We start from the raw sequence: 16,614 nt of genomic DNA on the forward strand, positions 1-16,614 counted from the left end.
GCTGCTTTAACTTAAAAACAGAATTACCATCTTCAAACATTTTAGAACATAATGATCATTTGATAATAAACTCAAATATCCACCCTACGTGTGGCACCATTTGGCTCAACGAGAGATTAATGTTGACAGTAGAAAGCCTTTGATTGACGGGTTGAGTCACATAAAATACTTGATGAACCGATGAAGCAACTTTACTGAATTGTGTTAACAAATCTAGGTCGAAATTGTCTTATCATCGTAAACGCACGATTATGTGAAACACTGTATAAACCCAGAAAAAAAACCCAATTAGAATTTAAAGTGTTTGGCACACAATTGTTTTTAAATGCTGCACATAATGATGAATAATCAAAGCTTTAATAGCATGCTCAGTGAATAATTAAAAAAAAAGGGGCAGTGCAAAAGCAAATGTCATGTATCGAACGGATTGGAAATAGATTTCAAATGACACAAGGACGCATTTGATATAAAGATTTAAAAACAGAAGAAGTTCAACGACGAGAAAAAAAGGACACGTTAACGTCACGAGATTCGTGCGATAAGAAACAGGATGTTCCGAAAAGTATAAATGCAAATGGTGGTCGAAGTGAATGTTCGTCAGTCCGCAACTGCTATACAATCCAAGATGAAGTTCATCGTTCTTGCCGCCCTTTTCGCCTGCGCTATGGGTAAACTACCGATTGTATCAAGTGTATCAATTAATGATTTCATCAAGAAAACCAATTTTCATATGCCTAATATGACGTATATAGGTTGACCTCTTTAAATCTCAATTAACGTCTATCATTTGTCATGTGATGTTACACAGCTATGCCACAGCGCATGATTCTGCCCCGCTTGCCCGCTTCGGTCATCACGAAGGGCAAATACCAGCTGATTCCATCCAACAAGATCGTTGGAGGAACAACTGTTGAGCCGAACTCCCTTCCCTTCCAGATTTCTCTGCAGCGTCGTAGTTCCACTGGTTCCTACTCCCAATCTTGCGGTGGATCCATCCTCGATGCCAGCGTTATGATCGATGCTGCCCACTGCGTCCGAGGGTGAGCTTGCAAATCCTATACCGTTTTTAAATTGAATTTCACGAATAGTGTTTCGGCACACATTGCGAAGAGCATGAAATTTGTCTGTTTTTCAATGGAAAAAAAATTCAATGAATTTTTCGATGTTCCACTCGTAGAGTTGACGCTTCCATCCTCCGTGTCGTCGCCGGTGAGCACAGCCTGAGGACCGACAGCGGCCTCGAACAGAACCGTGGTGTTGCCAGCTTCATTATCCACGAGGACTACAGGTAAATCACATTTTTTTTTTCTGTTTTTTTTAATTCTTCTCGTTAATAACAAACCATTTTCTTCTTTTACAGACCATTGACCTTCGAAAACGACATCTCCCTGCTCTTCGTAAGCAAATTTTAGACAATTTAGCTAAGCCGTTCTGAAAATCGAATTGATTAAACATGCATATCTTTCCATTTATTGTATAGTTGGATGCTCCATTGGACTTGAGCGTTCCCTCTGCCCAGCCCGTCCTCTTGCCACCCCCAACATCCGAGTTGGACCCACCTGCGGGAATCATCGTCACCGTTTCCGGATGGGGAACCACTAGCGTGAGTTCAATATCTCTGCATCAGATATTCAATTGATCATTTATTTTGAAATTGTTGTTCGATTGTTTGTTTTGCTGGGTTTGATGCAGTCCGGTGGTGTCATCTCCGACACACTCCGCAGCGTAGATGTCCCAGTCGTCGATGATGACACCTGCAACCGTGCCTATGGTGGAACTGCTGCCAACCCAGAAGTTTACCCATCCATGTTGTGCGCTGGTGACATCAGCAACGGTAATATTTTGGAACATTTATCTCGTCCGTTATATTTCCAAGCTTCTTTTCTCAACTATTTTAACCTATAATTTTTTTAATTCTCAGGTGGTATCGACTCTTGCCAGGGTGACTCTGGCGGCCCCCTCTTCACTGGCACTGGTGCCTCTGCCGTCCAACACGGTATCGTCTCCTGGGGTCAGGGATGCGCCTTGGCTGGATACCCTGGTACGTACAAACGCCTAGAATCAACTTCATTTCAAATTTAATCAGCATTTTCCCATGCCTTTTTAGTGTGACCTGCACGATTGATTGACTAAACTGTTTACATTTTCTTTATTTGTATTTACCATAGGTGTCTACACTCAGGTGTCTTTCTTCTTGGACTGGATCGCCGCCAACCGAGGTTAAACGTCATCGATGTACCGTATGCAAATTTTTCCCATCCCCATCCCTATCAAGCATTTTTAATGCACCAGCCTATGCCAGCACCCTCTTGAATACCTTGTTTGCATTTGTACACTGTCATCAAGTACTAAGCACAAAATAAATTACATAGGCACGCAGAGCTTTGTTAATGGTGTACATACACTGACATATCTGATTTTTTTTTTCATCAACATGATAAAAGCTTCTGCTTGGAAAGATAAATGTAAAGGACTATCATAACATGCACGTTACAACTGCCAGATATTTGTCGGAGGACATATTCAAGAATGAAGGCGTTGATTATAGGGAGCAGTGCGAACGTCTTGTTTTAATGATTGCGCATGCAGTACGAGCGAACTTGGGCAAAAGATGTCCGTCCACAAGAGGAAAGAAAATTGGATTGAATTTTATTAACAATGGGATTCGTTTGTTTAAACAGACGACATGCGATCTAAATGATCTTTGATGCCCATCAAGATTGCCATCTTTGAAATGGATGACTTGCATACTTTAAAATTTCGAGGATTTTAATTGTTACTGACTAAAGACGCCACTGGAAAGATTCACTATTCAATTTACCTTTGCCTCTGACTGCGTATCTAAAAGAAACTGAGTTAATATGCTTCAGCTTGGCGATCAAATCCAAGGCATCCAGTTTCGTATAAATTGTTAAATGAAACAATGAAAGGCCATAGTTAGCGTACTAGCAGTGAATCATTTTGCAAGACGAACGTTGCAAGTACGCAAATACTGTTATAGATACTGAACCATCCTTTACACTGCTGAATAGATAAGATTTATTAAAAAAAAGTCCAATGTAACAACGTTAAAATAACTTTGTTGTGTTTTGTGACAACGTCAGGGGATACTGGATAAGCCGAACTTATTCCGGATCTCTCCGTTGAAACGGATACACTCGTGTTCAGTTACACATCTATAGTCTCAACACATACATGAATAAGTTATCTATCCACGTTTCATGTAACGACACACAAACCTGCCTGATAAGCCACATTTTGGGACAAAAATAGCACTTACCGAAGATGAAACATTTTGTTTTTACTTGTTCTGACAGTAGTTTAAAGCGGTAAACGCCGACAGGGACGATTCTGTACCAGGATTTCAGTTACAATAGATTTGCCCTACAACTAGTTCTTTAGTTTCAGTTACTTTATTTTTAGAATCTTGCTAACTTATATAACCCTGACTAGTCAACCTATATCGTTAGCCCATCATTCAAAGTCCGAACGTTGCATTGTCAGGCAGAGTGAACCAATGACTGCAAATCTCGATAGGTCCTATTCAAAGGTTTGTTTGATAAAGTAAACGATGCACAGCTTTTTAAGGCTAGCTGGCTACTATAAAACCTACAACTGTGCCTGTGAATTCAATAATCGTCTAGAGCCACACTCAGCCAAGATGAAGTTCATCGTTCTTGCAGCCCTTTTTGCCTGTGCTATGGGTAAGCACAACGAAACATTTATTTTATTTCATAGAGTTTGTCATTCACTTGCATTACGAGATGATGTTTGAAATGATTCAACGTTTTTATTTTTCCTGTTGACGTGTTTGTCTATAGCTATGCCACAGCGTATGGTCATGCCCCGTTTGCCCGCTTCGGTCATCATGAAGGGCAAATACCAGCTGATCCCATCCAACAGGATCGTTGGAGGAACAGTCGTAGAGCCCAACTCTCTTCCCTTCCAGATTTCTCTGCAGCGCCGTAGTGCCCTTGGCTCCTACTCCCAATCTTGCGGTGGATCCATCCTCGATGCCAACGTCATCATCGATGCTGCCCACTGCGTTAGAGGGTAAGTAAATCCCGGCAAATTCATTTGAAGCTATCGAACTTTGGTAGACTTGGATGTGTAAAATAACTTGATTATTGTTTTTAATTGACAGAGTTGACGCTACCATCCTTCGTGTCGTCGCCGGTGAGCACAGCCTGAGGACCGACAGCGGCCTCGAACAGAACCGTGGTGTTGTCAGCTTCAAAATTCATGAAGAGTACAGGCCCTTAACCTTTGAGAACGACATCTCTCTGCTCTTTGTAAGACAAATGCTAAAATCTTCTTAGTTTCACTGTAGATTTAATGTCGCGATTTTGTAGTTGGATGCTCCATTGGACCTGAGCGTCCCTTCTGCACAGGCCATTTTCTTGCCTCCACCAACCGAAGAGTTCGACCCTGCTTCCGGTCTTATTCTCACCGTATCTGGATGGGGAACCACTAGCGTACGATTTTTATTCAAACGCACCTCAAAATCAAATTAATTCATCTTATACTTCTGTCTTTGTTCGCTACGATGTAATCCAGTCCGGTGGTATCATCTCCGACGAGCTCCGCCGCGTTGAAGTCCCCGTAGTCTCCGACGCTGATTGCAACGCCGCCTATGGTGGAACCGCAGACGCCCCAGAAGTCTTCCCTTCCATGATCTGCGCTGGTGACACGTCCAACGGTAAATTTCATTGAACACAATAGGAATTAGTAGTTTACTCAGTTGGCAACATGTTCTGACTTGTTCCTGATTTAATTTTTCGCGCCAAACTAATTACGCATTCAAATGATATTCAGGTGGAATTGACTCTTGCCAAGGTGACTCTGGTGGCCCTCTTTTCGTTCTCCCTCTCGATGGTAACGCTGCTGAAGCCCGACAGGTCGGTATCGTTTCCTGGGGTCAGGGCTGCGCCTTGGCTGCATATCCTGGTAAGTGCCAAAAAAGACTAAGCTTCGTATGACCTAATCGTTGATTAAATGCTGAATGCTTGTCATCAGCTACATCACAACAATTGGTGTACGGGTTATAGATGCCATTTGTCGTTTAGCCATCAAACGTAAGTTAACATTCGATGCTTTGCGTTTTCTTAGGTGTCTACACTCAGGTGTCTTACTTCTTGGACTGGATCGCTACCAACAGGGTCTAAATCGTCCAAAGAAAAACGGTGTCGAATGAAGCAATGGAGACCTAATGAACGTTTAATGTTTCCTAACGTTAATTTCATGAAGGTTCAATAAACGCAAATGAAAAAAAAAAACATGGTTATGAACAAAATAACGAGTACGTGTTAGCCTAATTCATTTACAATCTATTCTAATCATGCCTTTTCCGGCCACTCATTCCCAGCGTGAGTCAATGACACTACTAGACGGGCTCTTTTCTTCTGCAGGATGTAGTATTACAATGAATGGTTACATACTGCACAAAGGATTAGTAATACAGAATCTACGTATAGTCTCATACTCATACGAAGTATATAGTCACAGATGGGGGGCTAAATTGGCCGAGTGCTACTCAGTTGTTCGTCCACCCCCCACGAGAAACAGGTCTCACTTATAATAAACAATACAGAAAGTTAAATCAGACTTTTTTTTGGGTCAATTAATGTCGTAAAGTTTTTCGACACTAATTAATCTTATTCATTTACAATGAATTCTGACTCCAGCAAGTATCTGATAACAGTTACTGTTGTTGCTTCAAAGAGCAACAACGTTGGTCCAAGCTAAATCGGTTCGTTGGGCTTCAACACTTGTCAAGTAGATAAAAGATTATGAGCGTAAACAGCTCCTAAGTGCATGTGCACTATGTATAAAGCTGTGTACATTGAAACAGCTAAGGGCTCTATACCCGTGCAACATTCGCTGGACAGACAAGAGTGACGTATGTTTGCCTACTTGACAATCAATTTCAAAACGGAACTTGCCTGCAATAAATATTTGACTATGGTAGAACGCAAACTGCAAAGAAGTTAGAAACTAATACTATAGCTGATTACGGGGCAACACGGCTGTCATAGCCTGGAAACCTGAACGCCGTAAATTTCCCGACACACCAAACAAGTGAGCGTATAATACACACTCATTACCATATCTGCTTCTCAACACAAATATAGATTGGTTTCAACGACGCAGAGCTGTTCTTAGCTGGATGTTCTGACCAAAAGAAAAAAACACATGTCAATCAAATTTGAACGTACCTAAAATCTTTAACGGACAAATACAGTAAGGTGCAACGATAAAAAGCTCAAACTTTTGATAAGGAAAAGATGCTTAACGAGTATAAATGCGAATCACGACGAGGATTGTTTATTCGTCGATCCTCTGCTTACCTCGAGACAAAGATGAAGATCATCGTTCTTACCGCTCTGCTCGCCTGCGCTTTGGGTACAAATACTTATTTTGCTGAGATTCCAAATAATATACTGTCGTTTTGGATGTACACACAGCTATGCCTCAGCGTATGGTACTACCTCGTCTGCCAACTTCCGTCATCCTGAACGGCAAGTACCAGCTGATCCCAGAGGGCAAAATTGTTGGAGGATCTGTCGTGGCTCCCAATTCGCTTCCCTTCCAAATTTCTCTGCAACGTCGTAGTGCCTCTGGCTCCTATTCGCAATCTTGCGGTGGCTCCATCCTCGATGCCAACGTCATCATCGATGCTGCCCATTGTGTTAGGAAGTAAGTTATTGTGTAAAGAACAGGAACGACATTTTAATGAGTTTTATCACTTTTTTTGTCGTAGCACCAACGTTGACGTCATGCGAGTTGTTGCCGGTGAGCACAGCTTGTCGGAAACCAGCGGCCTCGAGCAGAACAGGAACGTTGTTAGCTACACAATGCACGAGGATTACAACGCGTGAGTTTTGCCTGTTACGCAATTGTTAATGAACGCAATCATTGAGAATTAAGATTTTAGAATAGAAGAATTATAATTTACTGTTTTTCGCCGATAGCCAAACGTTCGAGAACGACATCGCCCTCATCTTCGTAAGACAATTTCTTACTTTCAAAACAATGTATTGAGATATGTTTGGCCTTTATTAAACATTGTGTATTTATTTGTTCAGTTGGATGCTCCATTGGACCTGAGCGTTCCGTCTGCCCAGCCCGTCAACTTGCCACCCCCAACTTCCGAGTTGGATCCTCCCGCGGGAACCGTCGTCACTGTTTCCGGATGGGGAACTACTAGCGTGAGTTGATCGTTGTATTTACAGTTGTTTAAATTCTGTTTCGAATTTCAAACAAATTAAAATTGTTCTTTATTGGGGCTGGTATGTTTAATGTATAGTCTGGCGGCAGCATTTCCGACCTGCTCCGCAGCGTTGATGTTCCAGTCGTCGATGACGCTACTTGCGATGCTGCCTACGGTGGCACTACCCAGAGACCACAGATTCTTCCTTCCATGCTCTGCGCTGGTGACATGTCCGACGGTAAACAATTGTTTAATGCACTCTAATTATTAAACGAATTCGTTTTCATCATTGTCCGCGTTTGTTTACATGGACATGCAACCAGTGAATATGAAAAATCCAACTTATTGTTCTTTCTCTTAATAATCTCAACTATTGTTTTGTTACGGGTTTTTTTCAGGTGGAATTGATTCTTGCCAGGGTGACTCTGGCGGTCCTCTTTTCACCGGTACTGGTTCCAGTGCCGTCCAGCACGGTATCGTCTCCTGGGGTCAGGGATGCGCTCTTGCCGCTTACCCTGGTAAGAACTCGGGATGTCATCGATGCATATTTAAACGAAAGCGATAATTCGAGCTATGTTTGTGTTTCCACAGGTGTTTACACTCAGGTGTCTTATTTCTTGGACTGGATTGCTGCCAACAGGTTTTAAGGAAATTAATAGACGCAGACGTTACCAACTTTTGCCATCTTTAAGTACACTCACATTTGCAATGACTTCCCTTCCTACGGTTTAACTGTTTTTTTTTCCCCCTTTCAATATCGTGTTGAAAAATACAAAGTTATACGCTAAAGATTTTTGCGTTTGCGATGGCGTTGTTTGCGCTCAGCGTTTGACTTGATTAGTTACAACGATTTACGAACATAAGCCTCAACTCGAATCGGAACGTTATGTAGCTATAGTGAAATGAGTTCGACATACAGACGCCTCTTTCAGATGAGACATTGACACACTATGACAGTATCAGCAGACTGGCTGTAATCTAGATTATCAATCAAAATAAACAGTCAAAAATAACATGACTTAAAAAAATCAGCATCCTTTTCATACAAGTCAACGAAACTAAGTCAGTGTTTTTTATCTAGACCTCGATAAAACACCGAACTTTTTAGCATTTTCAGGTGGATTATACTTCTCACACTGGATGCCCCTCTTTTGTTTAAACTGTGTTTTTCTTTCTTACTCTAAAATTATTTTTAAAATCTTCTAAGCCAATCGTCATTTAGCCCTCGTTTAATTGTCCTGAAAAAAGCCTTTCTCTGGCATATGGAACACTGAAGTCACATGAAATGTTTCAATAACGCCAAGTGTCTCCCTGTACAGCACCCATTTTATGCCCATATACGGAATTGTACACAAATAGAAAACAAACAACGTACGAAAAAATAACGAGCGCTGTTTGTTCGAGATAACGATTCAGTAATGTGCATCAACAAACAATAAAACGATAACATCTTGGAGCGAAACTGGCGTCCACTGCACGTCAAGTAGATGTCCTCTACGTATAGTCTAGTAATTTCAACGAGTTGTCAATTAGAGGACGCGCAATGTTGTTTATATAGTAACAAAAACAAAGAAAATGGACAACAACAGTTCGTTACAAATGCTTTACCGTTTGGCATAAATTATAAGATATAGCCTTCGACAAAGGATACAATATAATCGGTCTGCGGGATTATGGTTAACCAAACAACCAATGAAATATGATATTTATTTACGTTGTACTTAACGCTTGTCTTTTCCCGATAAGAAATTGAGACAGAAGATAAAACGAAACTGGCATCTTGGAAGATAGATCGTTATTGTGTTGGCTTCATCCTCTCAAGAAACACACTACCGAAAATGAGGTTGATTATCCTTGCTGGGCTCATCGTTTGCGCCTATGGTAAGCCGACCGAATTTATGTTTCGTCATTCAATATAGATAACGCATTAATTGGCTCATAAAATATTATGAGGCACTAATTTTATACGAATAATTTACGGTTCACTTGAATTGAATAATAACGGCGACTAAACAGCCGCTCCGCAGCGGACGGTGTTACCCCGTCTTCCCATCTCGGTCATCTTGAATGGTAAATACCAGCTGATCCCGGAGAACAAGATCGTCGGCGGTACGGAAGTGACTCCCAACTCATTACCCTTCATGATCTCATTGCAACGCAAATTTTTGAATACGTTTACGCACTCGTGCGGTGGCACCATCCTCAGTGAGTCAACTATTCTCACCGCTGCCCATTGCCTTGACGAGTAGGTCATTTTATTCCTTTTCGTTTAATTATACTAATGCAATGAATCACGTGACGGTCACTTACGTACTGCTCCTTATCTTAGGGTGGACCCATCTCTGTTCCGTGTGATTGCCGGAGCGCACAACTTGTCCGTTGAAAGCGACATGGAACAAATCGGCAGACTGGATAATTACACTATGCATCCCGATTTCAATCCAATAACACTAGAGAATGACATCGCCCTCATCTACGTAAGAACAGATACAATCAATCATGCATGTGTGACGACATGATTCACGTTTACCTTTATGGGTGTCACTTCCTGTCACTATTCTCATCTGTGTCATTTGAACTCGGTGGCTTTTATTAGTTAACTCCGAGGACGATTTTGAACATAAGCGACACTGTTCAGCCTATTGGTCTGCCACCACCAACTGTAGACCTTGATCCTCCTGCTGGACTGATGGTGACCGTTGCTGGATGGGGAACGACTTCTGTAAGAAAGTTTCATCTCAGTTATAATTTTGTTTTAAATGCTAATCAAAAATTTTTTTTTTATTTCACCTTTTTTTCATGTTGAATGGCTCTGTTATTATTTGAACCACTCGTCAAAATTATATAAAAAATAAAAGTCTGGTGGAGACATTTCCGATGTGCTGTTGAGCATTGACATTCCTATCGTCTCTGACGATGATTGTAATTCAGCCTATGCCGGAGATTACAACACAAATCCTGTCAAAGAGTCCATGATGTGCGCCGGTGGAGCTCCCGGTCAGTAAACAATAAACTAGTCATTAAAAATCCCAGCACGCAAATTACCCCAACTAATTTGGGAAATGAATAACAAATTTCTAATTGTTATAATCACGGCGTTCGAACGGTGATTTGTCTAGGTGGCATTGATGCCTGTCAGGGAGATTCTGGTGGTCCTCTTTTCACCTCCGATGCCGGAAATTTCATTCAACACGGCATCGTTTCATGGGGACGTGGCTGTGCTCTTGCCGATTATCCAGGTAAACACTCACCCTGCTTTGGTGGGCACGGACGGATTTACGTCATCCATAACAAACACTCTAATATGCATGTATTCGGTCCAATCTAGGTGTCTACACTCAGGTGTCTTACTTCCTTGACTGGATCAATACAGAAATGATGCCGTAAATGAGCCCAACAAGACAATCCAAGTCAATCGCTATTGGCAAGACTAAAAATCTATAAAGCGCCATGTGTACTTGCTCGCTTTGTGGAACTCCTAGTTGTATGCTATTGCACTGTGCTTTACATCTAGCGACTGTTCTTTTTTCTATGCCAATATACAGCATCTATTATTGAAATTATACGTCCTGATTTAACAAACCCTTAGCTGAAAAGAAAGAATTAGCAAAATATGATTGGGATTTGCATAATTTTCCGTTGCAACAACACATCACGATCTACGTACGGTTGTTAAAAGCCACTCCGGTGCCACTTACAAAAGGAACAAGCGTAATTCAAATTTTGTACTAACGTAACTAATTGACACAGTGACTCTAAAGTATTCAAACAATTGTCCTGAAAAAGGGGCCATTGAACTATGCGTGCTGGTTTTTCACTTCATACGACTATTACATTTACAACCGTACACGACCAGGTATTACATTGCATAACTTGTAAGGCTGTTGCATAATTACGTAAGGATCATGTTCTAATTGACACCAACGTGTGACATCTAGACGAAGTATAAATAAGCCTATTTTGGCAAAGGAAAAGGCATTCGTGCTTCGTTCACATCGACAATCACCACACCTGAAATGAACAAGATCGTCATACTAGCCACGCTCATCGCTTGCGCTTACGGTAAAAATATTTTCAAAATGAATTCAAAATTTAAATCTTCGTTTAAGTTGTTCATTTAACTATATGCATTTTTTATCCTTTCGATTCAACTCCGACAGCCGCTCCCAGGCGGATGGTGCTTCCCCGTCTGCCGGCTTCCGTAATCGCGAGCGGAAAGTATGAGCTTATACCCGGAGACAAGATAGTCGGCGGTACGGAAGTCGTCCCTAACTCACTGCCTTTTCAGATTTCGTTGCAGCGCAAAAGTTCCACCGGCATTTATTCGCAATCGTGTGGTGGCTCGATCATCAACGAGTACACCATCCTCGACGCTGCGCACTGTGTTGATGGGTACTAAGAAACTTTGCATCTCACCGCTAGGCAAGCGTGTAAAACAAAGTAATATACACTTAATCTATTTGCAAAATTTTTAGAGTCAACGATGTCACCATTTTTCGTGTCGTCGCCGGAGAACACGACCTGTCTCAGATCAGCGGTTTGGAACAGCATCGAGCTGTCAGTGGCTTTTTAATACACGCGGACTATAACAAGAAAACTTCGGCCAACGACATCGCCCTAATCTACGTAATGACAACTCTCACAGTTTAATAGAAAATGTGCAATAATTATAAATGTTGCTTTTTACTGTATCATGTAAAAGTTGGCCACACCTTTGGACTTGAGCGTTCCGTCGGCTAAACCCATCAATTTACCACCACCGACTTGGGAATTTGATCCTCCAGCTGGCATTGTGGCTACCGTTTCTGGATGGGGGAACCACTAGCGTAAGATCTCCCTTTAAATATAATGGCCGTTTTCTATTAAAGTTAAAGACATTTTTACGTATTGTTTCTTAGTCTGGCGGCAGCATTTCCAATGTGCTTCTAAGTGTCGATATCCCCATCATATCCGATGATGATTGCAACGCTATTTACACCACCAATGCCAAGCCCAAATCCATCTATGAATCCATGCTATGTGCAGGAGGTTTTAATGGTCAGCATCGAACAAATTAAATTACTGACATCAAGTGTAAGCATGTCTTTTTCAATACGTTTTAATTTGATGACGACAGGCAACATCGATTCTTGCCAAGGGGATTCTGGAGGTCCGTTTTTCATCGGTACTGGAACTAACGCCATACAACTTGGTGTTGTTTCCTGGGGACGTGGCTGCGCTTCAGCTTATTATCCTGGTATAAAAATTTACTTTTTCTAAATTAACTCTTGCTTTTCGTTTACCTGTTTAAACAAATAGACTCCCACGAACGTTGATAACGATTGCGTAACTTGCTGATTCGATTGTCTAGGTGTCTATACCCAGGTGTCTTACTTTCTTGACTGGATCAACGATAACAGTCACTAAGCAACGTACGCCGTGACCCTAATATAATACTACGTTGACATCATATACTTATACTAACAATAAAATGCTTCACTTTAATTTATGCGTCTCTGCTTCAGTTTCTCTTAGTTTAGTCATTTCAAATAATTAACATACGTCATGGATGGCAGTAAAACTTGCACAGTCTTCAAACGTAAAGCAAAGCTGCGACTACCGTGTTAAAATACGTTGAGTACAGGTGATTGCTCATAAAGGTACTCATTCCTTGCTTTACAAAATGCTGTCTCCATCAAAATAGCTATACTCTTCTGCGCAATTCAAACCAACGAAGACTTTGAGCGCAATAAAATGTTTATGATATTGCATACACATTTTGTTTGTAAAAACCCAACTTGAATCGTATTACATTTCTTGTTGTTATGGAAGATCCTTGACATGCATTTCTGTGACAACTGGCCGCATGTCGCCAGAGAAAAACTGAGATATCGAGTTGAACTCTGATCCAAATGAGTGATTAAAGAAAGAAGATGATTGGATTGCTTAATATTTTCAGTCCAAACGGGTCTGATGGTACTGACGTCATATAACAAACCCTATGTACACCTGATTGATAAGAAACGGATACTGATGAAGTATAAATGAACGCGATTTTATTCAAATAAGACACCACTTGTGACTTGTCTCATCAAGAAACACGTAGCCAAAATGAATAAGTTTATTGTGCTTGCCGCACTCGTCGCCTGCGCTATCGGTAAGAAGCTAACGTTATTTATACTTGCAAACAAATTGTCAATCTGCTATTGTTCAACGTGAAAATCTTTTGAAAAATGATTACAGCCGCTCCTCAGCGGATGGTGCTACCCCGTCTGCCATCTTCGGTCATCCTGAACGGCAAATACCAGCTGATTCCGGAGGACAAGATCGTCGGTGGAACAGAAGTCGTGCCCAACTCATTGCCATTCCAGATCTCCCTGCAGCGCCGAAGCTTCGGTGGTTTCTCGCAGTCATGCGGTGGTTCCATCCTCAACGAGAACACCATCCTTGATGCTGCTCACTGTGTTGATGGGTAGGTCACCTTACCGGCCAGCTTTTTTTGTCCAGTCTTGTTTCCACACTGTCTAAAGAGTCATTAGAAACGCAATTGAATTTTTAGTTTGAACGGCATCAACCTTTCGTATACGAGAAATGTAACGCATTCTTTTCGCTGTATGTGTGTAAATTTTTAGAGTTAACGATGTCACCATCTTCCGTGTCGTTGCCGGCGAACACGACTTGTCCCGAGTCAGTGGTTTGGAACAAAACCGAGATGTTAGCAGCTATTTGATGCACCCCGACTACGATACTAGCACCTCATCCAACGATATCGCCCTTATCTACGTAATTACTATTAAGACAAAATGAATCCAATCATTGCGTTTTTCATGTTCATTCTGAATGTTTGTAGTTGACCACACCTTTGGATTTGAGCGTCCCATCGGCTAAAGCCGTCAACTTGCCACCTCCTGCCACAGAGTTTGACCCACCTGCTGGAACCATCACCACCGTTTCCGGATGGGGAACCACTAGCGTAAGATTCCGATTCTATAACTTGTTTCCGTGAATGCGGGATCCATATTGATTATTTTGGTTGTATACCATAGTCCGGCGGCAGCATTTCCAACGTGCTTTTGAGCGTCGATGTGCCCATTGTCTCCGATGCCGACTGCAACGCTGCCTATGCTGGTGAGAATTCAGATATTCTTTTAACATCAAATGCTACCAATGTGACCGTGTTTGCTGGCCGGTTAGAAAAGTGTATTTCCTCCCTTATCTAACTATTACTTTTGTTTCTCAGGTCCATTCGACCCCAACCCTATTTTCCCATCCATGTTGTGCGCCGGTGGCCCACCAGGTTAGTACATCCACGATTTCGGATTGCGTGTCATATAGTTTCAGACGTAAACATAAAATTATGGATGATCTATATGATTTCTTGTAGGTGGCGTCGATTCTTGCCAAGGTGATTCCGGTGGCCCACTCTTCACAGGCAGCGGAGCTGATGCCGTCCAGCATGGTGTCGTCTCATGGGGCCGCGGCTGCGCTTTGGCTGATTATCCAGGTATATTTTTTTCTTCATTAAAAGGCAGGTGTTGGAAATAGCTGATGCAAATCACAGTTTAGAGTAAAGTAGAGCTGTTTTGTCTGACAACATTGATTTGATCTTTGGGTTTTTCATTATGTCAATCATAAATCTATAGGCGTCTACACCCAAGTGTCGTACTTCCTTGATTGGATTGCCGCTAACAGGCGCTAAATGGACTACTTCTGAGCTACCTTCACACATCGTCATCCTACAAGATTCCTTGTTAAACAGACATCTAGCTCCGATTGAATTGCGTCTCGAATAAAGCACAATAAATTTGTTTCAAGAACTGTTGCTGTCTCTTGTCATTACTATTGTCATATCGGGGCATTCCCACCAGTGTGAATGAGAAAAGAAATTAATAATAAAAAAAAATATTCTAGTTTGCGTTCTGATAAGAGAAATAAACTTTAAGGTTGTGAACATAGGCTCTAAAGGTAATGGTATATCCTATCATGACAAATGTTTATCGACCATCACCAGTCGTTTGTGACTCTTTTCCTGAATCAGTTGAAGACAGTTGAAGAGCAGCATCGCTGTTCGTTAATTTCGGTATGTTTCATCCACTAGAGTTTACACTCACTTACTAAACGGACATCAGCAAATTATGTGAAACAATGTCTTGATAAGATTTTATTAAATCAACAGAAATCGGCTAATATTCGAATAGTAGTGAAAAAGATTGTGTATTTAGAGAAACAAATCATTTCTACCTTTCGGTAGACCATATGGTATTCTATGTAAATTAAAGATTTCTTATGAAAGAAGATATTTTTTCTTCAAAATTACGCTGGCACAGAGGAAAGGGCTGGACAATTAGACTGCAAATCCACACGACATTACATCCTGACCGGTGAAGTATAATCCTGAAATATTAAATGAAACTACACTTCATTGAGGATATTGACTTAACGATCACGCAGATATTACAAGGACAATGGCGTACCTTCAATGCCGGATTCAGGAAGCAACAGCGTAGCTTATTCCGACCCAAAACGAGTGATGTCGTGTTCCATGTTGTACGTGCCCCCTTGTTTGGTAACTATAAGAAGTGCTCGATGGTGACCGGACTACCAATACTAACAGAGTCTACTGCATTCTGTAAAAAAAAAAAATTAAAAAAATAAATAATAGTAATTTAAGGCAGTCCCCCTCACTTTTTAACAAATGGATGAAGAGTGACCATGTGAATAACATGCATAATATACGAAAGCGGTGCACACCAGTGCACCCGAAAAAAGCTGATCGGGCCAGATCGGTGCGGGTTTGTTCTCTAGTGGTGCGGTGTCATCTGGTGCACTGGTCACGATGGTCACTCTCCATTCATTTGTTAAATAGTGGGGTGGAACCGCCTTCATTTGTTGATGATATTAGTTTTTTTTTTTTTATTTTGAAATATTTGAACTAAATTACCGGTTTAACGTGTAAATAAAGGTAGGAATCATTGTGTACAATTAGTTTTTATTAGTAAGAATAGTATATAACTTTAACCACATACTCGTTTGTGTTAGATGTAAACTAACTTTAATTTTCGGTGAAAATTTTTCAAACTTTTCCATCAAATCCCCGATCTACTCGGTAAAATCTAATTTTAAGATAAAGTCGTAGTAGCCGAGTGGTTAAAGAATCTGATAGACGATCTACCATACCCTACTTTTCAAAAAACGATGGTTTTCCGTCCAAATGGTAGCATGTTTCATTTCGCTACTAAATGGTAGCCAAAATAAGGGGGGAAAAAAGAAACCAAAAATTGAGAGTGTAGCAAGAATGAGTCAACAATTTGAAACAATTGAAGCTTTCATTTGTTTACGCTCTTGGTACATGTTATTTTCTGCACATGTAAATATGTATTGCTGCTGTTTGTTTTTTCTTATATCTCAAGAAAAAAAAGTCTGAT

General features: G+C 41.1%; 5 protein-coding genes across 6 annotated transcripts in view; all 5 read left to right on the plus strand.

Moving 5' to 3' along the window:
- The first annotated feature begins 521 nt into the window (after positions 1–521).
- On the plus strand, positions 522–2,379 carry LOC116916740 (trypsin-1). Its single transcript, XM_045169842.1, has 8 exons — positions 522–668; positions 809–1,040; positions 1,178–1,288; positions 1,361–1,397; positions 1,481–1,603; positions 1,693–1,834; positions 1,922–2,041; positions 2,169–2,379. The coding sequence occupies exons 1-8, from the start codon at positions 569–571 to the stop codon at positions 2,222–2,224; spliced, it is 921 nt and encodes a 306-aa protein (XP_045025777.1). The 5' UTR covers positions 522–568; the 3' UTR covers positions 2,225–2,379.
- Positions 2,380–3,543: 1,164 nt separating this feature from the next.
- The window catches only part of LOC123470108 (trypsin alpha-4-like), a gene marked incomplete in the record, with an annotated part of 71,781 nt that continues 58,710 nt past the window's right edge, over positions 3,544–16,614 (plus strand). Inside the window, 7 exon segments of the mRNA XM_045169839.1 lie at positions 3,544–3,704; positions 3,822–4,053; positions 4,145–4,292; positions 4,353–4,475; positions 4,558–4,699; positions 4,816–4,947; positions 5,110–5,134. Of these exon segments, the coding sequence (XP_045025774.1) occupies positions 3,572–3,704; positions 3,822–4,053; positions 4,145–4,292; positions 4,353–4,475; positions 4,558–4,699; positions 4,816–4,947; positions 5,110–5,134 (935 nt within the window).
- Positions 6,258–7,999, plus strand: LOC123470110 (trypsin eta-like). The gene is made up of 8 exons (XM_045169841.1): positions 6,258–6,402; positions 6,465–6,696; positions 6,761–6,874; positions 6,972–7,005; positions 7,086–7,208; positions 7,307–7,448; positions 7,609–7,728; positions 7,802–7,999. The coding sequence occupies exons 1-8, from the start codon at positions 6,285–6,287 to the stop codon at positions 7,855–7,857; spliced, it is 939 nt and encodes a 312-aa protein (XP_045025776.1). The 5' UTR covers positions 6,258–6,284; the 3' UTR covers positions 7,858–7,999.
- On the plus strand, positions 8,948–10,770 carry LOC116916750 (trypsin-1). Its single transcript, XM_032922090.2, has 7 exons — positions 8,948–9,091; positions 9,227–9,455; positions 9,540–9,687; positions 9,807–9,932; positions 10,069–10,207; positions 10,330–10,449; positions 10,539–10,770. The coding sequence occupies exons 1-7, from the start codon at positions 9,049–9,051 to the stop codon at positions 10,595–10,597; spliced, it is 864 nt and encodes a 287-aa protein (XP_032777981.2). The 5' UTR covers positions 8,948–9,048; the 3' UTR covers positions 10,598–10,770.
- LOC116916748 (trypsin-1) lies at positions 11,212–15,006 on the plus strand. 2 transcript variants are annotated; one of them, XM_045169845.1, is made up of 8 exons: positions 11,212–11,272; positions 11,371–11,602; positions 13,822–13,972; positions 14,040–14,162; positions 14,236–14,317; positions 14,430–14,486; positions 14,574–14,693; positions 14,833–15,006. In XM_045169845.1, exons 1-8 carry the CDS (start codon positions 11,227–11,229, stop codon positions 14,886–14,888), a joined length of 867 nt encoding a protein of 288 aa, XP_045025780.1. In that variant the 5' UTR covers positions 11,212–11,226; the 3' UTR covers positions 14,889–15,006. The 2 variants fall into 2 exon arrangements, with proteins under 2 accessions (XP_045025780.1, XP_032777979.2); XM_032922088.2 differs by lacking the exons at positions 11,212–11,272; positions 11,371–11,602 and adding exons at positions 13,193–13,346; positions 13,433–13,661.

Source organism: Daphnia magna, linkage group LG2, assembly GCF_020631705.1.
Source record: "Daphnia magna isolate NIES linkage group LG2, ASM2063170v1.1, whole genome shotgun sequence".
Taxonomy (NCBI): Eukaryota; Metazoa; Arthropoda; class Branchiopoda; order Diplostraca; family Daphniidae; genus Daphnia; species Daphnia magna.

Bases quoted from the DNA above. Each gene is read 5' to 3' on its own strand.
- LOC123470110 (XM_045169841.1), top strand. From the start codon at position 6,285: ATGCTTAACGAGTATAAATGCGAATCACGACGAGGATTGTTTATTCGT. The intron at 7,006-7,085 runs GTAAGACAATTT...TTATTTGTTCAG, and splicing joins ACGACATCGCCCTCATCTTC to TTGGATGCTCCATTGGACCT. The intron at 7,209-7,306 runs GTGAGTTGATCG...TTTAATGTATAG, and splicing joins CCGGATGGGGAACTACTAGC to TCTGGCGGCAGCATTTCCGA.
- LOC116916748 (XM_045169845.1), top strand. From the start codon at position 11,227: ATGAACAAGATCGTCATACTAGCCACGCTCATCGCTTGCGCTTACG. The intron at 13,973-14,039 runs GTAATTACTATT...GAATGTTTGTAG, and splicing joins ACGATATCGCCCTTATCTAC to TTGACCACACCTTTGGATTT. The intron at 14,487-14,573 runs GTTAGTACATCC...GATTTCTTGTAG, and splicing joins GTGCGCCGGTGGCCCACCAG to GTGGCGTCGATTCTTGCCAA.
- LOC116916750 (XM_032922090.2), top strand. From the start codon at position 9,049: ATGAGGTTGATTATCCTTGCTGGGCTCATCGTTTGCGCCTATG. The intron at 9,092-9,226 runs GTAAGCCGACCG...GCGACTAAACAG, and splicing joins GCTCATCGTTTGCGCCTATG to CCGCTCCGCAGCGGACGGTG. The intron at 9,933-10,068 runs GTAAGAAAGTTT...AAAAAATAAAAG, and splicing joins CTGGATGGGGAACGACTTCT to TCTGGTGGAGACATTTCCGA.
- LOC116916740 (XM_045169842.1), top strand. From the start codon at position 569: ATGCAAATGGTGGTCGAAGTGAATGTTCGTCAGTCCGCAACTGCTATA. The intron at 669-808 runs GTAAACTACCGA...GATGTTACACAG, and splicing joins CCTTTTCGCCTGCGCTATGG to CTATGCCACAGCGCATGATT. The intron at 1,398-1,480 runs GTAAGCAAATTT...TTTATTGTATAG, and splicing joins ACGACATCTCCCTGCTCTTC to TTGGATGCTCCATTGGACTT.